The sequence below is a fragment of the Ovis canadensis genome, chromosome 23 (genome assembly GCF_042477335.2).
Source record: "Ovis canadensis isolate MfBH-ARS-UI-01 breed Bighorn chromosome 23, ARS-UI_OviCan_v2, whole genome shotgun sequence".
Taxonomy (NCBI): Eukaryota; Metazoa; Chordata; class Mammalia; order Artiodactyla; family Bovidae; genus Ovis; species Ovis canadensis.
In genome coordinates, this window is record NC_091267.1 from 71,562,181 (window position 1) to 71,584,315 (window position 22,135).

Sequence of the window (22,135 nt, forward strand, 5' to 3'; positions counted from 1 at the left end):
GGAGGCTTGGCCCGTGCCGTGGGGTGAAGGAGGGCTTGCTGGCGTTCGCGGAGCCTGCCTTGACAGTCGCTCCTCTCGCTCCTCCTCTCGGTGCATGCTGTGTGGATGGCGTCTTCGCGGCAGTGGCGGCCCTGAGCGCTGCTTTGCCGCTGACCCGCCCTGTGCTCCCCGAAGCCCCGGCAGGCCCTGCTGAGAGCTGGGTGGGCGTCCGTGGCTTAGCTCCAGGCCCTCTCCACCCTGTGTCCCGCTGCCCCCAGTTTGGATCCCAGCCATGACCCCAGGGTACGTCAGGCCCTGCCTGCATAGGTTGGTCCTTCTGAGGAGGGCAAGCCCCCAGGCCGGGGTGTGAGATGGAGATTCTGGGTGGACTATCCCCTTCCCAGTCACCCTGAACCATGTGGTGCAACAGGAAGGGGGCACCGGGCACTTTTAACACTGGTGAATCTGCCCCGGGTGTGTGCCTGCTCGCTCCGTTGTGTCCAACTCTGCGACCCCATGGACTGCAGCCCACCAGGCTCCTCTGTCCATGGAATTCTCCAGGCAAGAGTACTGGAGTGGGTTGCCATTTCCTACTCAGGGGATCTTCCCGACCCAGGGATGGAACCTGCCTCAGGGCAGCAAGAGAAAAGGAGTGAGAGAGGGGCTGGAGAAGCTTCCCTCTGCTCTGTGAGGTAGTTAAGAGGCCACAACTGTAGTTTCAGTCGTTGAAAATTAAGTGTCCTAAAATGTCATTGCTTCTCCTCTTGGTAAAAACCACAATTAAATTTAGCCCAGTATGGATCGGAAGTACATATTATGGCCTCTGAATTGGTGAGATTGGTTTTCTTCCTGCAGACTCTGCATCAGCCGCAGAGTCAGAGGTGTTGTGTCCTTTCCCTTCGTTTTACAGTTGAGGAAACGTATGCCCAATTAGTGGCCAGCTCAGGACTCAAGGCAGGACTTCTTTATTGCTAGTTGCTCCTTCTAGTTTGTCATGCTGACACACAAGCACAGAACTTTACAGTCGCAGGCACCGTAGGAGTCTTACGAGGATAAACTCTGGGGTTTATATCCACACTGAGGGCCCCCCTGGTGGCTCAGTGGTAAAGAATCTGCAGTGCAGGAGACCCTGGTTCAGTCCCTGGGTCTGGAAGATCCCCTGGAGAAGGGAATGGCAACCCACTCCAGTACTCTTGCCTGGAGAATCCCATGGACAGAGGAGCCTGGCGAGCTACAGTCCACGGCGTCTCAGAGAGTTGGATGTGACTGAGCGACTAACACTTTCATATCCACACTGGGGCTTCCCAAGCGGTTCAGTAGTAAAAAGTATCTGCCTGCCAGTGCAGGAGCCGCAGGAGCTGATGGTTCAACGCCTGGGTCGGGAAGATCCCCTGGAGGAAGAAATGGCAACCCACTCCAGTACTCCTGCCTGGGAAATCCCATGGACGGAAGAGGCTGGTGGGCTGTGCTCCATGGGGTTGCAAAGAGTTAGACTCGACTGGACACAGGGAAAATCAGATGTTACCTGCCACCTATGCATGGTAGCTTCAAGGATGCAGATTAAGGCGACTTACCTGCAGTAGTCCTCATTTGTCGGGCTTGCTGATTCAGTTTAGGTTCAGGGAGGTTATGGGCGTCGTGAGCACAATGTACCAGGTGTGTTAAATGATCTCCAGCAGCCCCGACCAGTTCATTTGGAACCGTATCTGCTCAAGTGGCTTCTTCAGGATACCATGGAGCCCCGCTCAGTCCCCTCACCCATCCAGAGTATCATTATTAGCTTGGTTTTGGGTCTTGCTCTCCTAAATGTTTAGTTTTAATTTTGGTCAGGCTAGTCCTGACCCAGTTTATATTTTAAGGTCATCAACTGTTAATTTATCTGTCTTCTTGAGTGATTGTCATCCGAGTAGATTATATAAGTTGACCACACTGCTCTCTGAAAATTGGCTCATTTCACTGTCAGCTCTTATTAGGCCTTTTTAATGCAGAATGATTTGAGGACAAAAGCACCCCCAGCAGCTAGCGTTGTACACAATGGCGTATGCTGTTGTTTCTACTGTGATGCTCCGTGCTCCTTCCATCTCAGTGGGGTCGGAAATGAAATGCTTTGTCTGTTCTCCCATCGTGAGATTGGGTGAGAGGGAGAGCCGGAAAACAGACTGGTGTTACTTATTATCATTATTGTTTGGTAATATATTGTAGATGGAAGACTGCGAAACTGCTCTTAATGAGGCAGAAGCCGTGTGGTCAGCGTCTGGGCTATTAAGGTGACACTGTTTTGACCTGGGTCTCACGCTGTCTCAAGGTTTTGGTTTCTTTGAAGTGGATGCATAAGTAGCTACTATGTTTACTCATGTTTCCTGAGCCTTCCTCATCTTCCCTGTGTACGTTTCCCAGGCTACCTTTTTCCCCCTAAAATATGAATCGAAACGCAGAGAATGATTTTCCTCAAATAGTTTTGCTGGCTTTGTGCTCAGTATACTTTTACTTACAGATTTTACTTTAAATGTTTTTTAATAATCTGCTCAAATAATTCCTCATGATGCAAAGAGGATGCCAAGCCCTAAGGCTGTCTGCATCCTCACCAGGGCCTCTGTGTGTCCCCCGCCCCCCCACCAGCCATTGATTTCTGTGCCAGGATTGGGCACAGAGGGTGCAGTGTGGGTAGTCGTCACATATGACTGCGACTACCTTTCGGCGTTTAATTTCCGCTTTCTCCTGTTACCTGACTACTGAAAAGTAGCATTTCACTTTCTAAAGGTAGCAGTTCTCTGAGCAAACGAATCTGCCCCAGGCTGAAAATTAGTCGCCTATGACCTGAGCATCGAAAGTATTTTTGGTGTTTCAGACGACATCAGTAAAACTGTCAGAAGACGCCTGAAACTGTGTAAGTGCATTGTTTTAGCTGTTTTCTGTCCCAGAGGCCGACATTGTCACGTTAACCTGCTTTATCCCCTAGTAAGTGTTCTCAACTTGTACAGAAGAGAGAGTTTTGAGAGACGCTTTTGTTTCCTTTGGTTTAAAACAACAAAACAAGGACAGTCAGATCGTCAGAGACCACAAAGAGATCCTGGCCTGGCCCGATGCCCGCACGCATCGCCCAGTCCAGAGAGAGTGGCATTGCCAAGAGTCTCCAGCAGCCCAGAGAAGCAAGTGGCGTTGGCTCCGCTTCCTCTGTGCTGAGATCCAGCACCACCGTTTCAGGAGGCAGAGGGGACCTGTTATCTAAAACAAGGGCGGTGGATGAAACTGGAGGGAGGAGCTTCCCTGGCAACTCAGTGGGCAAGAATCCACCCGCCAGTGCAGGAGACAGGGGTTTGATGCCCGATCTGGGAGGTTCCCACCTGCCGTGGAGCAGCTGGGCCAGCGCACTGCGTCAGTTGAGCCTGAGCTTGGAGCTCGGGAGCAGCAACAAGAGGGGCCACCGCAGGGAGATGCCCGCACCCTGCAGCGAGAGCAATGCCCACACAGCAAGCAGCAAAGACCCAGCATAGCCAAACCTAAATAAATTAATTAATTTTTTAAAAATCGGAGGGGAGCGGTTGGGCAGACGCTGTCATGCGAGTTGAAAACTGTGGCTCTCGCCCACGTGTCCAGGAGAGGTCTGCAGCCCAGACGGCTGGTTGGTTCTGCACACGGAGTGGGTGGAATGGGAGCCGGTAAGCAGAGAAGTGTGGGAGTCCGCTCGGAGAGTGTGTGGCTGCGTGCACTCTCTGGACAAGGGCTCCCCGGCAGCTGGATTCCTCCACTGCGGTGATCGCAGAATGGGGAAGCGTTGTGATGCGGGCGTGCGGTCCACCGCTCCCGGTCTTGCTTGTCTGCCTGGAGTTGGTGAGGAGCCTCAGTCAGTGGAAAGGGCCGAGGGCAGGTTCCTGTAGCTGATCAGTGGTTGGCAGGGGCAGAGACCACCACCTGCTCTCGTGGAGCCCCCGGGGCCACAGTGCAGTGTGAAGGGAACACTTCCTCCCTCCCAGGGACCGACGTATGAGACAGGTCGCTATCGAAATGTGGCTGTGTAGGGGACCTCGCCACTCTAAAACATTTTCCCTGGTTTCTGCAGTCAGAGATTTCTGTCATAAAGAGCACTTTAATTCGTAAAGCCTCTTCTTGAATAACGTTGATACTTATTTTAGTTCGCCTTACTAGTACAAAAGCCCTTTCATCCACCAATGCGTCCATAACTAACACATATTATGACAGCATACAGGCATCTGATAGGGAAGCATGTTTAAGTAACTCGTTGTGAATTTTATGCGTACCATGAAGGGTATCTGGTGACATCTTGATGGGAGATAGTTAAAATTCGTTCGGCTTTAAGGGAACACAGCTCTGTCTCCTTTTTAGGTTTTCTCTTATTTTTGTTGCTGTCTTTCCCTATAATAAAACCGCATCACCATGGATGGAAGACACGCCGTGGAGTGGGCTGGGGGTGTTGCCTGTAATCGTAACCACAGCTGTCCCCCTGCCCCGCTGTCAGCCTTGGAATGGGTCAGAGCGCGATTCAAATCCTGGTTCCTCCACCTGAGAGCTGTGGGCCCCTGGCAAGTTTCTTAACTCCGCCACACCTCCTTTCCTCACCTATGAAGTGGAGATCGTGCCATCAACGTCATAGATTTTTATGAGAATCAAATGAGATGATGTATCTAAGTCCATCTGTTTAAAGGATCCAGTTCACCACTTGGCTCACAGTGGAATGGGCTCAATGCATAGGGCAAAAGTAAAACACTTTGACTTGAGCGTAGAAAGCACTGGTTTTATTCCTAGTAAGTGCAAGACATTCTGAGATGCCTGTCAAAATGCAGACGTTACAGTTCACTGCCTGGGATGAATAACCATGTGGTTAAGTGAACAGAATCCTTTAGTTCAAAGAAACAGTTGATTACCTGTGATAAAGTAGAGGTCACCAGGATTTGATACTTACTGCATCTGTGGATTGGTTTTCATTGGCTGTGGCTTGTTTTAATCTTTGGAATATGTATTATTAGAAAAGGAATGCTATTTTAAAGTGATGCTTAACCTCATCAAAGCTGCCTGTAATGTTCTTATTTTGTGACTGCAATAAACATTTTATGGGATCAAATTTGTACTTTAGTCCTTTCAGGAGAGAACCAAGAAAGAATTTTCAAGTGAGTTTCTGATTTTCCTTAGAAGCTGAAACTTTAATTTGCTTGATTCAGAAGCTAAAAGAATAAAAAGTCTGTTTTGAAAATGTCTTAATTCTGTTGTCAGTATAAAAGATTGGTTCACTTTTAACTGCAGTATATTTTGAGGCTTTTCTTTAACTGACTTCAATAAAAATTATACATTTTAGAAGATAGTAGATACTTGTTGCATGAATGTCCAAATAGTATGGAAACACCTTTTAACTTTGGAATGATGTCAAGTCCCCCATTTATATTTATTGTAAATTTTTTTGTGTTTTAAAACTCTGCCCTGTGTAGCGCTTACATCTAAAGGGATGAAAAACATGGGACGTGTTTCCGTTTTTCCGTGTTAATGGTGTAGAGGCCTTCCCAAATAGGATTTCGGTCTCCGCTTTAGTTTGTATGTGATTAGATTTTAAGCTCTGGAAGTTTCGACTTAATATCTGAATTTATGTATCTGAACGTAATTTGTTGGTTTTAATCGTAAATCGTATAATGGCCAGTTCGTCCATTTAAAGACCAGATCATGTGCAAAAAAGAAGAACCGATTGGGGTGGCCATTCTTTTGTATTCCTGTATTTGACATCTCAAATACTGATAACTGAAGTGGCCAAAAAAGAAAACCGAGTTAGCCACCAATTAGTTTTTATTATTTTGAAGAAAGTCACTGAGTTCTGGGAACTCTGACTACTGTCAAGATAGATGTCCGTAAACTTGTACTTTAATTACTCGTTAGATTTGCTAACTTACTTTATCAGAGTGCCTCTTCTACGCACTTTAAAAAAAAAGGGTAAAAGTAACAAAATTGGAGCTCTACCGGAAGCTAACCTTCTCTTCACATCACACTTTGGGGATGAGCCTGACTTTATGAACATACTGCTTGTGTTTTTGCGGGGTCAGGTATTTTATCTTGACCTTTTAAGTTTTTTAAGTTTGCCTTTTCTTTGGGCTTAGAAGTAATTATTGCAGTGTTTGCGATGACTGATGTATACTGACTTTGAGGTCTAACCAAGCTTCTCTGCGTGTTAGAAAGTGCTTCGCAGGACCAATCGTGTCTCCCCCTCTGGTTTGTTTAGAAGACTTGCACTGTCTGCCAGATGCTGCTCCCCAACCAGTGCAGTTACGCCTCCCACCAGCGGATCCATCAGCACAAATCTCCCTACACCTGCCCCGAGTGCGGCGCCATCTGCCGGTCCGTGCACTTCCAGACCCACGTCACCAAGAACTGCCTGCACTACACGCGGAGAGTGGGCTTCCGGTCAGTACGGCCTTCATTTCCGGGCGTGTGGAGCTTGTGCAGGGTTCTGAGGGGTCTGTGCTCAGCATTTTCATTTTCTTACAAGTGAAACCTGATCGACAGATCCTCTGGGAACCTCGCTCATTTGTAGGGGGGTGTCTGGGGTTGACGCTGGTCCACGCCAAGCCCAGGGTAAAAGGGGCCCCTCCTGCCAGGCATAAGCGGGCATGTGGCAAAGCTTGGCTTTGATCGAGTGTTAGGAGCCTTTGTACTTTCTGCCCCCCTTCTAGCAGACTGTCCTTGTCATGCTGCCTACATTTTAACCCCTGTAAGAATACAGTGCATTTCTGCTCCTCTGAGTACTTCTCTCATCAAAACAAAAGGGTGAGAAGGTCCCTCACTTTTCTCTTGTGTTGAAGGCTGGGTCGTATCAACACGTCCTTTCCTACCGTCGCTCACTGTGGAGGAGCCCTCCACCCAGATCACCTTCCTTTCTTCCTCCTTCTCTGTTCCTGGGGCCCGGGCTTCTCCCGCGTCTCTGCTCATCTTCACTGTGATCCTCTCACTGCCCCCTAAAATTTTCAGATGTCTTTTACAACATCTGACAAATCCAAACATCAGCCTAATAATGTGTGATGATGCGTTTGAGCTTGACCCTCCGCTTTGTGACCTTCTAAAATATATTCCTGTACCTTCTATATTTTGCTTAAATGGAGGTCCACCAAGAAAACATGTCATTGCTACACAGGGTCTTTGTTAATAGAGGTGTTACTGTATTGTGGGCTTATTTTGAGACTGTGGTTACCGGGTATCGTTAATGTTAGACTGTCAATTCAGTTCTGATGTTTCATCAAAACGAAGGCCCGTTGGTATTGACTTAGCAGTTTTATTTCAGTTTAGCTTATGGTGTCGCTAGTTTCTTGGTGGTTCTGTCCATTTCTTGACTGATTCCGCATTTTTATCTCATGCCTCCAAACCTGTGATGCGCAGGTGTGCGGTGCACTGAGAACCACCTGATAGATCGCCTTTGGTTTGGAGAGTTAAAAACCAGAGCTTTTTTGTGCCCGTTCTGCTGCTCACTGTGTGGTAATGCTTGTGTTCTCTGCGCCTCGGTGCCCTGTCTAAATTGGCGTGATGTTCACTTACCTCCGTCTCCAGAGGTGTGTTCCAGAGTAAGAGAGGGGGATCCAGAAGCATGCTCAGTGCTTAAGAGGGACGTTCCACATTGATACCACAGAATTCACACACAGTGACGCTTTGGTTCTCATCCGTATTTGGAAACTCTTATCACTGGAGTCTGTTTGATATAGAAGGCAGCTCCGCGCTCTGTACGAGTACAGTTCCTTCGGTGGATGCCAACTTCCTCAGACGTTTAGAGTTGATTTTTCCAATATAATGAAAGTAAACTTAAATTGGAATGAATAAAAGAAGTAAGACGCCTATAATTCTAGCTATTCCTGGTGTCTTTCCTAAATTAAAACAAAGCTCTGCTGGCAGGCTCACAGTAATTAACACAGTTGGAAAAGCCCAGCCCGTACTTTTCTTTTCTTCCCACCTCGTTCACGGCGTTGCCTAAATTTGGCACTTTGAATTTTTACTACAATTTCTGTTTAGTATGGTTTTTTTTTTTCCTTGCACGTGAGGGTTACGGAGCTATAAAAACCCTATGTGTGCGTGCTCTGAAATTTCGTTCCTGTTTACACCTCTTTAGGTAAAAGAACACAATCTGACCTTAGTTGTTTTCCTGTTGTTTCAAGTAACAGCTCCATCTGCTATTTGGCCGGGATTTAGCAGCCCCTTGACCTTGTATGGTTTCTTCTTCTTTTTGGCTTTTTAGTTTCCCCATTTTTTTTTTTTTAAATTATTTTTAGCCAGAGGAAAGTCTCCAGTGCAGCTCCCAGCCTGAGTCTGTGTCTTCCGAGTGCTCTCCTCCTGATCGTATTGCCGTCTCCCAGATGTTACAGGGGTCACCTCTAGCTTCTGGTCGATTTGGTAAAAGTCAAGTGTAGTATTTCTCTGAATTTTCCCTCTTCTCGATCCACTGAACCTGCATCTGGAAGAGGGGATTACAGGATTGTATCCCGAAAGCAGTTTATTATGTTTTTAATTTAAAAAATGAAGAGAAACTTGATTGGTATCCAGAAGACAAAGGGCTTCAGCTATGTTAAATACTTATTAGTAGGCTAGATTTTTAGTAGCATTAGAATGCTGTAGGAACCCTTCCAATTCTCCTTCTATTTTTTAACTTTGTTTACATTCCTCATTGGTCCCTGTTGCCTATGAATCTTTTTTTCCACTTGCAGGCAGATATTTCACAACTGTCTCCTAAGTTCTTTTAGGTTTTTTACTTTCTCCTCATATTAAGGCAGGCTTTCCCTTGCTTCCATGAAGCTGTTTGGACCAAGCCTCAGCCACTTCCTTAGTCAGCTGTCAATTCTCTAACCTCTTGTTGATTTCTTGGGGGTTAAATCTTCCTCTCGCTCCGGGAGACTTCAGAGAATTATCCCTTCCTGGGTGTTTTCCCCTTCACCTTTCACCTTTGTACTCTTGCCGGGAAAAATGTTTTGTTTATGATCCATGATGTACCGTATGCTTCTCTTTAATAGCAACTATTTTTGTTTCAGATGATCTTCTTTGATAGGAGTTACCAGCTTCTAGGGTCAGGAAGGACTAACTTTAGTCCAGTTCTTCTCATTTAATAAGTGAGAGACTGACCCAGAGGGGATCGCAACCTGTTCCAGGCAACCCAAGTTCATATTAATTCAAGATCGTTTCAGGGTGTAGTTCAGGTGGATCAGACATAGGAGGTTTCTTTATTCTCCTATAGTTATTTACTGCATTTTATATATATATATATATATATATATATATATAAATATATTATATATATATTTATTATATATATTGCTGAACAGGATGCCTTCAGTCACTTGAAATGCTAAGGCATTGATTACCATTTTTATAAAACGCTCACAAAGCTTACTTAACACGGCCCACTTGATAGAACACGCGTAATTCAGAGTGTGCCGCTCGGTGTGACTTTGGCAGCCGCTCCCTGAGTTGGGAGGGAGCTTCTAAGACAGAAGCACCTTAGGTTCAGCCCCGTCTGCAGCTCCCCTCCAGGTCAGCCTCTCACGTTCACACCCAGGACACGGCTGCCAGGTGTTGAAAGGTCTGTCCTTGTGGGTCAACAGAGAGACCACCCTCGAATAATCTTCAGGGGTGAGCCGACAAGGACGCCTAAGCGATAAATGGGTGAACTCTCAGTGGTACTGGGAGTCCCTCCACGAGAAAGATGAGGCTGGGGGAAGTGTCTCCGTACTTCTTGTGGTTTGTTTCTGTAGGACTAGATTTGAGTGAGGAGTGGGCTAACCATCAAATTATTATTAATTCAAGAAAAGGTGAGCTAGAGAGGCCATTTATCGGGGGAGGCTTGTCCTTTAGCAGTTTATCATTCATGTCATTTCTTAAACAGATGTCTTGTGCTTAAGTGGAATTTCCAGGAGACCGAAGCACTAGCTGCTTGGCCTTCTCTGCAGTAGCCCCGGGTACGTTCGCCACCTTGGGCTGGACAGGACGCTGCCGGCGGCTGTGAGCTGGCACTCATCTATCCCTCTGGGTCCCTCTGTCACTGGCATGTAGTATCAGGTAGCAAAGAATTCTTCCAGCGGGTCTTGGGGATGGGTGAGACCCTCAGAATCTAGCCCGTGGTCATCTTCTCAAAGCCGGAAGCTGTAGGGTCTTGCCATGCTCCTGGCCTTGCCATGGCCTCACGCTCCATCGGTCCCACCGCAGTCTGAAGTCTGGATGTTCGTGCCTAGACACTTTATAAAAGATGCTCAAAAAAATAGTCCCTTGGAGTTTCATTTTTCTTTTTCCTAATCTTCTTCTCAACTATCTGAAGATAAATTGATCTGTTCTAAATGGAAGAAACCCCACATGTTTAAAAAAAACCTAGAAGGGCTGTTTTCAAGATGTTCACGTGAGCCAGTTTTGCGCAGTTAAGTGACACAGGTCTGGCGGCCTCGTGCTAACGCCCGTGTGTTTGTTTTCTGACAGATGTGTGCATTGCAATGTTGTATACTCGGATGTGGCCGCGCTGAAGTCTCACATCCAAGGTTCTCACTGTGAAGTCTTCTACAAGTGTCCTATCTGTCCAATGGCGTTTAAGTCTGCCCCAAGTACACACTCGCACGCCTACACACAGCATCCCGGCATCAAGATAGGAGAACCGAAGTAAGTCACGCTGCCTTTCAGCTTTTCTCCACTCCTTCCACAGGAGTTTAGAGGAGGTGGTAGTTCGGTGGGGTCAAGTTTCAAGACGAGAAGGATTTCGCCGCTGTGAAACTGTGACACGCGTGAAGGACAGCTTATAACTTCCTAAAGCTTTCAGTATGTCCAGGGTGAGGTCTTTGTCCAGAAATGTCACTGACTGTTTATGCTCTTGCCATCAGTTTTTGCTAAACATGTGAACATTGACTGATTTTGTTCTTTTAAGATGATTTTTCCTAGGTTCTCGGAAGACTGAAAAAAGAACTGTCACCTTTTCAATTTGCATAGTTTCTTTTTTCATCTGATACACTTTTCACAGTACCATTTAGAAGATGAAGTCGACTGAAGACCCTGGTTCCTGAACTTAACTTCATAGCCAGTATAAGTCTTGGATTAGTAAAAGTAAATTTCATTTTTTGCCTTAATTTCCATCTTGCTTCTATCAGGGTTTTCCTCGTGGAGTCTTAAATCCCGTAGTGGATTAGTTATGGCTGGTGGCCTGCCGTGGCGGCAGCCTGGCAGAGAGGAGAGAGCGGGGCCCCTGGGGTCAGAATCCTGCCGCCACCCACCAGCGGCCTTGGCCCCACCCCGACCCTGGCAAAGTGAGGGTCACACGCCCGTCCCAGGTTTTGCTGGAGGTGAAGCAGAGTGACGCGTTTAGAATGCCCGCACGGGGCCCCTCTGCTTGGCGCGTGGGGGGCCCACAGCCTCTGCTCCTCCGCTTCCTTGCTCACCCGGCCCCGGGTCCGATGGCCAGGATGACGGCAGTGCCTTCCTGAGTGGCTCGTGGCCGTGCGTAACTCAGTAATTATGTATGGCGAGAGCTGCTGCCTCTGACCCATTGCTGCGTTTTTTCCTGAACCTGTAGTCAGGAAGCATCGGGGGAGACATGCGTACGTGCCGTACTGTATATGGTTGGTTTTTCACGTAGCGTTTAGTTTGGGGGGAGTGTGATGGAAATGACACTGTTAGCTAAAAAGCTGTGAGAAATGGAGTTTTATTCTAGTGGGACCTTCAGCTGTGACCTTTGTAGGGCTTCACAATGAAGCACATTAGAAATTAGGGGATCCACATACAACTTGAGGCCTTGGCTAAGACAGACATTAGTGAGTTTTGGTTAAACAGCCTTCCTTGGGTCATGAGGCCGCAGTCGTGGGTTTTGGTCACTAGCATATTCTCCCTCCACCCCTACTCCATAAATTCAGTCTTTGACAGGGAAAAAGTTATTCCAATATTTTCTTAGAAAAAAGGCTGTTTCCCACTACTATAGCCTTTAACAAGTACATGCCCAAATATAGGCACTAACAACTGAGTTTTAAACTATAGAACAAATTTACAAGTGAAAAACGGCCAAACTCGCAGACCAGTGGGCTCAGTTCGCAGCAGTGACTCGGGCGGTGAGTCAGGCCCACACCCCGGCGGCCCTGCGGCTCTTGGGGCCTGTGGTCCGTCGCCCGCCCTCCAGGGCCGAGGGCACCCCTTTCCCTACGCAGACTCCCGTCAAGCCTGCCTCCCTGTGCCGTGCCGGAAGCTGGTTCACCCACGTTTGACCAGGAAGCTTTCTTTCAACATTAGATCCCTATTCTGTTCAGTTTGTCATTGTTTAGTCACGAAGTCGTGTCCGACTCTGTGTGACCCCATGGACGGTAGCCCGCCAGGCGCCTCTGTCCATGGGATTCCCCAGGCAAGAATACTGGAGCGGGTTGCCATTTCCTCCTCAAGGGGATCTTCCCAACCCAGGGATCGGACCTGGGTCTCCTGCCTTAGCAGGTGGGTCCTTTACCGCTGAGCCACTGTGAAGTTAGCCCCACGTTGAGTAGAACCTCACGTGTGAGACCTCACAGTGGTATTTGGTTAACAGGTGGTTTTATGCGGATGATCCAACATTATGCAAATAGCTTATGTTAATTTTTAAAGATCAATATAAAAATCCCCACCCCTCGTTTTCTTTAGAGAATATATGCAAGTCTGAGAAGGAACCCGTGAAGACCTGCATCTCAGCTTGAAAGGCGTGACGTAGGATTTTTATTTCAGACATTTATGCAGTGCCCATTATGTGCAGGAACCATCCCAGGGCTTCGTTTCCTGTTTTCCTGTGTGTGGTCAGGCACTTTTCTCCGCCTTGTCAAAGGGTACTTTGAACACCCTTTCATCTTTCCTGGGTAATATTGAGATCGTTCTGAATCTGCTGCTAAAATTTTACGGTGATACATTCAGTGACTTTTTTTTAACATCTTCCTTGACGGCTGAATAACCAGCAGTTTTGGGGGCCTCACTGTCCTTCTCTTTGCTGCTTCTAACTGCATGCAAGTCGAGAAACGAGGACTTCAGAGTGAAGAACTGGGCAAGAGACAGAGCTTGGAAACAGGTTGCCAGGACCTAAACCACGCACACTGTCATCACGGCATGGTGGAGGGCTTTGACTCAGACGAAGACAAATTTGAAGAGCCGACCTGGGATTTCCGAGGCAGCACGCAGACCCTCCGGTCTCTGAGCCATCTGTGAGGGGGCCGTGGTGCAGACCTCCCAGGACAGGCGTGGGCACGCGTCGTGCTTTGAGCCCTCGTGGCCGTGGAGGCAGTGGGCCGCGGTTGTGAGCGTAGAATCCGTTATCATCCAGGCCCTTTTTTTCATTCAGGTGTTGCGCTCTGTCCTTACCTGAGGGTGGGGTTTAGACTTTCTTTCCCGCCTGCTACTTTCCTCTCCGCTCCCCTGCAGTTCCTTTTCAGCCCCTTGCCCCCCTGCGCTGTTTAGCCCAGTTCTCCCACTGTCCACTCAGGCTCACGTTTGGGGTCACGTCACACTTGCCGGTTCAGCTTTCAGAGCCCCTCCCCTGCCAGTCGCGCGCCCCGGGGCTGTGCCCGTGGAGACGCTGCCTCTGTGCGGACTGGTCACCCGTCTTGAGTGCCCTTGCTGCTCCCCACCTGCAGGTCTCCCCGGGGCGCCTGCCTGCGTTGTCCTTGGCCGGTCCTCTGTGTCCACGGTCCAGCTCTGTGTCTGTGGGGGTCGTGGCACCCTTATTTGGGCTTTTCTGATATTAGCACCTGTTTTTTTAATTTTGTGATCATCTCCAACAGAAAAGTTGGAAGAGCACTGTGGAGAACTTGTGTGTCCCCTTCACCCACGTCCCCCAGCTGTTAGCATTCCCAACACGAGGTTCATCCTTTCATCTTTTCTCTGTATCTCTCTCTCTCTTCCTCCCACTTAGGAATAATGGGGCCTCAGGGCGGAAATGTTTGGGTGTGTTCTGCCTCTCCTCCCAAGAAGGACACTCATGTGCATTATTACCACCAGCTAATCTCCCAGCACGAAGGCAGTGGCACCCCACTCCAGTGATCTTGCCTGGAAACTCCCAGGGACAGAGGAGCCTGGTGGGCTGCAGTCCATGGGGTCGCTAGGAGTCAGACACAGCTGAGCGACTTCACTTTCACTTTTCACTTTCATGCGTTGGAGAAGGAAATGGCAACCCACTCCAGTGTTCTTGCCTGGAGAGTCCCAGGGATGGGGGAGCCTGGTGGGCTGCCATCTATGGGGTCGCACAGAGTCGGACATGACTGAAGCGACTTAGCAGCAGCAGCAGTCTCCCAGCATCGGTTTACATTTTACCATCCAGTTGGTAGATCCCTTGACAACTTCTCCAGCTGTGAGGTATTACCTTTTGTTCCCCTTCCTCTCTTCCTGGTGCCGAGTCCCGTCTGGGAGCGCTCTGTGCGTCCAGTCGTCCTGTGCGCTTCCGTCTGGAGCAATGCTCAGTCTTCCTGCTCACATCCTGCAGGGGATTTAAGCCTCGTGTTCTTTTTTTTTCCTACTTTTTGGCCACGCAGTGTGGCTTGTGGGGCCTTAGTTTCCCTACCAGGGATTGAACCTGAGCCCCCTGCATTGGAAGCATGGAGTCTGAATCCCTGGACAGCCAGGGAAAGCCCCGGCCTGTGTCCTGAAGATGGCCCTCCTTCCCGCTCCGTCCCGCGCGCTCATAGCTGGACTCAGGGTGTGTCCTCTGGCGGGAATCTTCCCACTCCTTCCGGTTTGCTCCCTGCACGCTTGTCCCTCTGGGGATGCTTGCCTCTATCCTCTGGTCTGCTTGGCGGCACCCAGATGCCTGCACTGTGAGGCCACTGTTTCGCCTGGATATTTGTTGGTTTGTGAGGCACATTCCAGCAACCTGTTCCCCAGAAGAATAGATTATGTCCGAGTGAATAGGTTATGTCCTGTTTTTTACTTTCTTTGCAGTTCAGTAGAAGGCAACAGCAAAACAAAACGGGGAAGGGCTGTAGCACAGATAAAAGCAAGCCATGCTGTTTCTCATGAAGCAGTTATTTCTGAACCTGTAGGAAGAGTCCTGAGAAAGGTTTTTTAACCTAGCTAGTCAATCTTAGTTCTTTTCTAAGAATGCAATCCTAGTTCTTTTCTTGAGACTTTTTTTTTTTTTTTATTGCCAGGTGCTAATTTAAGAAAGCTCAGGAAGTATAAGCAGGCAAAACAGTTACAGGAATAGGTTAAGTAAGTAAATAAATAGGGGTTTTGGTGACAGTTACATGCTGTTTCTTTTCTGCGCTGCTTTTTCAAAATGTGAGCCCGTCCTCCATCCTGTCGTCTTCCCTGTTTTCTTTAAAATTTGCGTGAAGATCTTTCCATGTCATTGGTATTACGTCTGCATCGCAGTTTTTGAAAATTCATACCTTATTGCTTGTTTGTCTACTTACACTGGATGTTCGGGTTCTTTCCAGGTGTCAGCTGTTTCAGACAGTGGGGAAGTGTGCATCTCCGGTAGACGTTAATGTACCACCTTTGAGCCGAACAATGAAGTCCTGTAAACCACGTCTGATATTAAAAAAAATACCCCCTTCTCCCAGGCAGGGGTGCTTGTGTTCTATGCCAGGGTAGCTGACATGTCAGGATCTTCTAAAATCATACGCTGCTCACGCCTGTTACGTTTATAAAACTCACATGGAGAAAGAGGGGAAGCGTCTGGAGTTTTAGGCAGAGAGACAGAGAGTGTGGTCCACAGGCCGTGAGAAGCGCGCTCTCTCAGAAGGCCCTGTGAGGACAGAGAGGTGGTTCCCAGGGAGGGCGCCCCTCCTTTCCGCTTTCCTGCAGAAATGGTGAGGAGGCCTCAGGTGTTCTTTCTCGTCTCACTCCCGACTCGGGCCAGGCTCTCTCTGCCGTTTCCCTTGCTGCTCTTTGGAGTTCTCTGTGCAGGTGCTCCTGGCTCTTCAGAGGAGACACCGGCGTCCCCAGGCCCTCCTCTCAGGGCCAGGACGGCTGTGTTGGAAAATGGGGACCCCCTGAGTGTCCCAGTGAACCCCAGAGGTGAAGGCTGGGAGTGAGGAGTCTGGGTCCTTGCATTCTCCCAGACAACCCCGCACCCCACCCCGCGCCCCGCTCAGGAGCCAACGGAAAGTGTCGATGGGTGAAGGGACTGTCCAGAAGGTTCAGAGCCGCTGAATTCACATAAGGAGGCTGCTTAGCAGTCACATACTAGGTAGGGAAATGGTCTGTAGTGGACAGTGATGACTTTAAACCATGTAGAGACAGTAGGTATTCAAGTATTGAAGCAACGCGTGATTTGTGGATTTTCTTTTATGGGTCTGTATTTTCATGTATGATTGTTTCCTGGTGCAGGGCTTTCAGTGTTAAGGAAAGGCAAAGAAATAGTGAGATTCAAATGTAAAATTGCTACTAACTATGAAGAAAACCCACAACGGGTAACAGCGTGTTCAGGCATCCCGAGATGTTGGGCCTGCTCAGTTCATCAGCCAGTTCCCCTTTCAGGGTAGGGCACCACCATCTCCTCTTCTTATCTTCAAAACTGTTTCAACACAAAGCAAAAGGACGTTCTTGCTCTTGTTAAAGTAGCTCACAGGTGAAGATGTGCCTGAGTGTCTCTGTACCTGAGATGTTAAGGTGGAGCCGCGCTGGGCGATGCCAGTTGCTCTGGAAGATTTGTCTCAAAGCTAAACTGCTTTGTTCTCTTCACCGTGTTTGTGTGCATTCGCCTCCTGAATTCTTGGATGTGAAGTGGCGGTGCCTTTGGCCTGAGAGATGAGGGCTGACTGACATCTCCCTGCACCTCTTTCTTCTGTTTCAGAATCATATATAAGTGCTCCATGTGCGACACCGTATTCACCCTGCAGACCCTGCTGTATCGCCACTTTGACCAACACATCGAAAACCAGAAGGTGTCTGTCTTCAAGTGTCCAGACTGTTCCCTTTTATATGCACAGAAGCAGCTCATGATGGACCACATCAAGGTGCGGGCCTCTCCTCTGTCCTTTGAGGGAGCTGTAGATGCAGACGTCGGCCGTAAGTCAGGGCTGAGCCGTAGATTACGGGGAAGCGCGAGCGGTGCTGTTGAGGGAAGGGATGGATGCTGCTCGTTGCTAGGGAGCAGTTCACAGTGGGATGGACACTGCTCGTTGCTAGGGAGCAGTCTACAGCGTCCTGCCATCGAGGGCTCTTGACTGAGAGATGCTTTTTATTCCCGAGTCCTGGCCTGCACATCACAAAAAATCAAAGCCAAGTAACAAATGCATGCCCTGACTGTACAAGAATAATACAGTTTTAGGCTTTTTTGTTTTCCCTCTTCTATGAAGATGATGGCTGTGAAGTTTACTTTTTTGAGAACTTGGTGTTAGGTAGGATTTAGAAATAGACAGGGACTCTGATGAGCTATGTTAATTCATATAAATATTGATGTGTTAAGCAGTTCTGTTCGCATTATAGTTAACGCCCCTGAATCGCATGGTCTTTTTTTTTTAAATCAAGTTTCCGTGTGAACTGACATTGTCCAGGATATGGCTCAGTATTTGGTGCCTGATGGGTGCTCAGTGGGTGAAGTGAATAAGTGTCCAGTTTGGATGACCCACTCTCTCCCCAAAGGGGCACCTGAATCTCTCTATAGGCTTTTAAGCTCACTAAGGACAGAGCTTAGTGCCAGCCTCTTAGCTGTCCACTGGGAGAAGGTTAAGCAATTTTATTCCTGTGTCATTAGGAGATAATATCCATCAGCTCTCAGAGATTAAAGTGACGTCCTTTTTAAAAAGAGAAACAACAGACGCAGTATTACCATGAACCCAGCCTCTTAGTTTTTCTCTTAAATGTATTACACAGAAAAGGTCAGTTGAAAGAGCAAATCAGATCTCTAAATTATTCTGACCTCAGGTTAGTTAAATGAAGGTACTGTTAATCCTTGAAAGTTCCTGTGTTGAATGTATATGAGCTCATGGAGCATAACTGCCTATTAAAATGGACTCAAAGCCTCCGAGAGGCCACTCGCCAGAAGCCAGGCCCAGGCAGTGACGGCGTGGTGTTACTAGGGAGGATAAAAATGCGTGGGAGAAGGGTTTCGTCATTGTCACTTTAAGTACAGTAAAATCCTCTTAAGAGGTTTTAAAGGTTTTTCCTAAAATTACAAAATCACCTTGACAATAAATATTTAACGAATGATCAGAAGAAACTGCAGACTGCTTAAATAAAAATATAGGGACTTGGGAATTAGACTCAAATATTTTAAATGTTTGATAGGAGGGGTGGGTGGGGTGCAAAGAAGAGAAAGAAAAGGTGCTTCTTAAGAGGCTTTTATCTGCCTTCTGGAACTCATCGCTCCGTCTGCAAGTGCGTGGTTAGGGTCTTCCTGTGTTAATAGAGAACCCGGAGGAATACAGGGCTCCGTAAAATAAAAGACTGAAGAAGCGGGATTAAACCTGTGCCCACCAGGAGCAAAGAATGGTTTTCAGTCGTTTCAGCCTTTACGAGACTCCATGGCACAGAAGCAGTGGGACATTCTGTGCATTCTAAAGCACTGTCCTGCCTCTGTGTGTTCAGGGATGGGTCAGAACAAAGATTTAGGGGCGCCCTGTTTTTACATTTGTGTATCTAAGCTTGTGAATTTATTTACATTGTCTGATGTCTGTGCTGGTCAGGTTTTCATGTGGAAGGAATTAAGAGAAAGGAGACCAGAAACAGTGTTTTTCTACAGACATAGTTATTTAGAGGTAGATTTCCATTGGCCCCGTTTAATCCAATTTGTCTCATTTCTTTGTTCTGCCACGATGGATTTATTCACTCTGTGGGACCCCTGTGCTCCATGCCAGCGTCTGCCTTTAAAGTTACAGGCATTCAGGTTGTTTATTGGTACAGGAGCTAAGGAATCATAATTTCCAGGAGAATTAAGTTGTATTTCCTTTATTTAAAAAAGGACATTCGTCTTTAATAAATAATCTTATTTTTTACTTAAAACGTGAAAGCGAGCAAGTCAGAAATTCTCATGGTTGCACACGTTCCATGGCTGTGTGGTCGCAGCAGAACTCTCTGCCACGATTTTGGTGTTTCTATGAGCGAAATAAAGCTTCTTTAGAATACTTAGTCACTGTACTCTCACTTCAGCTTTTTAGTTAGTGGAAATGTATTTGCCTAGAAAGTTATTTCATAAGTTTTATCAGAAGATTCAGGGGTGGTTTTCTTTGGGTTTTAAATGGTTAAAAATATGAAAACTTGGCTTCTGTTTTGCAAAGGGCCATTTAAACACAGGGGCCTTTGCTGACGCCAAGGACTGGGGCACTGAGGTCTGTGGGGTGCGAGTCTCTGGGACCCAGGGCACCAGGCGGGCTTGTCCTCCTGAAGATTCGAGAGCTCAGAGGCTACTGATGAGAAGAGAAGCCCCATCCAAAGATAAACTGTGCACTGAGGCACAGACTTGCTTGCTGCCTCTATTTTTGTGGACTCTGGGCTTCTAGAACTCAAAAGCCTAAGTGAGCTGGTCTTTAAGATCACATTGCGCTAGTCTTACCTCAGAGGAATCTGAAATCCTGGGAGTTTATGTCGAGGCTGTCGAGGCCCCTGTGTTAATAATCTTAAATGGGCAGTGTGGACAGGCTTTTTGAGCAGCTGCTGTGGATCAGTCACAAGTCTGGGTGCTGCATACTGTCGGTAAAAAGGGATGGATTGGGATGGGAGCGAGATTAGAACTACCAAAACTCTCCCCAGCAGAAACCCACACTGTTGAGAAGTGTTTAGAGAATGTGAAAGGCGTTCGGGGTGGGGAAGCTTTGCTGGTAACACACCGGCCTCAGGTGTTTGTTCTGGTTGGCCAGCGAAGGGGCTTGAGCTCCTGCCAGTATAGCTGCCTGTTTAAACGTTTCCGGGTAGGCGTGGAAGGAAAATGCTCTGCCTCAGAAGTGGCCTCGGGTAGAGAGGACTCACTCTGGCACGCTGGGGGACGACGCTGCGCTAGGAACGATTCGGCCTTAGTACCAAAGTCTTTCTTTTCGAATTTTAAATGGCACAAGGAAACGAGCCTTTAATAATTGTTTGAAACTAGAAACACATTAATTAGTTAACAGCAGCTGTAAAAGGTAAGTACTCCTTCATTTTTCACCAAGTGTGTATTTTGCTTTGGCTTTCTTCTTGCTGTATTAAGAACTGTCTCTGAGTGAATACGAAATCGTATTGAAATGTCTGTAATGCAGTAAGATGGTCTGTGTGTGCTCTCTTTTAGTGGTGTGGCTTGTGAAAGATCTTTCTTCTCTTTTTATAACCTAGTCTATGCATGGAACGTTGAAAAGTATCGAAGGGCCTCCCAACTTGGGTATAAACTTGCCTTTGAGCATTAAGCCTACAACCCAAAATTCCGCAAACCAAAACAAAGAGGACACCCGATCCCTGAACGGGAAAGAGAAGTTGGAAAAGAAATCCCCATCACCCGTGAAAAAGTCACTGGAACCCAAGAAAGTGGCTAGTCCCGGGTGGACGTGTTGGGAGTGTGGCCGGCTGTTCACGCAGAGAGACGTTTACATTTCCCACGTGAGGAAGGAGCACGGGAAGGTAAGTGGTCCCTGAAAGCCTCCCTGTCGGTGGAAGGAAGACGTTCCAAGCCGCGGGTGCTTGCTTGGTTCTGCTGGGAATTAGGAGAGTAACCTCGAAAATCACTCAGTGGTCTCTGAGCCTCAGTTTCTTAGTCTATAAAATGGGCTTTCCAAGTCCTTCCAATCTCCTTCTGTGATTTTTGCTGATGGCCCCAAGGCCAGCGGGGAGTTATCTGCCGCACTTGTGTTTGCAGCCGTGGAAACTGAGAACCATGATGAACCAAGCTGACAGACGCGTTTGAATTTCCTGGTGAGCTCTGCAGCAGATAAAGGAAAAAGGAGGAGAGAAAGAACATGGGTGTTTTGAAAATGATCAGTAACATTTGTATGACTTATGTGATTCTCTCCTGAATATGGTGGTAGAAGAAAGACCTCATCTTTAAACCGTCTAGGAGAAGCTCCTATAACTCAAAATCTCCAAAAAATCTCAGTGTGTGTATCTTTTTCTTTTTAAAATAGTTAAGTTCGCATCTCTAAACTGATAAGGATTTTTTTAATGCCCATTACTAGATTTCATAAAAGCAACCAAGGTTATTCTTGTCTGGTTGTCTCAGAGTTGGTTTGTTCCAGTTCAGATCTAGAGCGTGTGCTTGGCATTTGGTTGCTGTGTTACTTAAATCTCTGTTAATCTCTATCAGTCTTTCTTCTGTTGGATTTTAGTGTTTAGTGTTGACTTGTTGGAAAAATTGGGTTATGCGTCTTGTAAATTGTACCCCTGCATTTCTGGATTCAGGTAGTTGCTTCCTTTTGACATTGTTTTATTTCTTTCTTTTTATCCTGTAGTTCCTAGGAGTTGGATTAGATTCAGGGTGAATTTTTTAGATGGGAATACATCATAGGTGCTGTATTTTTGTTTAACATCCTGAGGCACCTAATGCCGGCTCGTCCCACTTTGAGTTCAGATATGCTGTACTTTTCAAGCAGCCATCTTTTGCTTTAATTTAAGCCAATAAAGCCATGGTTATATTACAAAGAAACACGTAGTTATTGTTGGGGAACCTGTGTAAAAAGTGCCTAAGGATTGTAATTAGTATATACCAGATCCTTGAAAAGTTCGTTTGTATAGCATTTACAAGTTAGTTAAAAGCATTACCTTGTAATCTCATTTATGCTGTTTGAGGTGCTCATGAAGCTGTCGCGTTTGACCTTCTTGCCTTTCACATGTGAGCCTGAATTCACGTTCACATAAACGTGCCCTTGAGATTGATCACAGCGATCACAAATGGCAGAAAGATGGGTGCTGTTTTATTTGGTTTGACTACACTTGATTCAGTATCTCATATAAAGACTGGTTACTTACAAAAGATAAATGGCTTTAGTATCACATGGCTTATTTGTCTCAACCTTAGACGCCTCTAATGGGCCATAGCATCTTAGAACATCCCTGGTAAATACTGGGTAGTTCTTATAGAGCAGTACTTGATAAAGCAATTATATAAATGCATGAACGGTAGCTCTTTCGGAGCCCGATGTGGTGATTCTACGAAAAGTCTTCTTGGCACCCAAGCTGGGTTTAATGAACGTTAAGAGAAGAGCAGACTGTAACAGTTATCTGGTGGTCCAAAGCCTTCGTTGCTTGCGCGTTGGAGATTCCGGTAAACAGTGTGGTACATTGCAGAATTTTTTTCCTAAACCATCCT

At 47.1% G+C, this 22,135-nt stretch overlaps 1 protein-coding gene across 2 annotated transcripts in view; it reads left to right on the forward strand.

The window, feature by feature from the left end:
* ZNF532 (zinc finger protein 532) overlaps positions 1-22,135 on the forward strand; it is a 110,864-nt gene that overhangs the window by 57,007 nt on the left and 31,722 nt on the right. For both annotated transcript variants that reach the window (XM_069569090.1, XM_069569091.1), the window contains exons 5-8: positions 6,200-6,381; positions 10,420-10,596; positions 16,721-16,883; positions 20,173-20,454. In XM_069569090.1, coding sequence (XP_069425191.1) covers positions 6,200-6,381; positions 10,420-10,596; positions 16,721-16,883; positions 20,173-20,454 — 804 coding nt within the window. The remainder of the gene's footprint in view (positions 1-6,199; positions 6,382-10,419; positions 10,597-16,720; positions 16,884-20,172; positions 20,455-22,135) is intronic.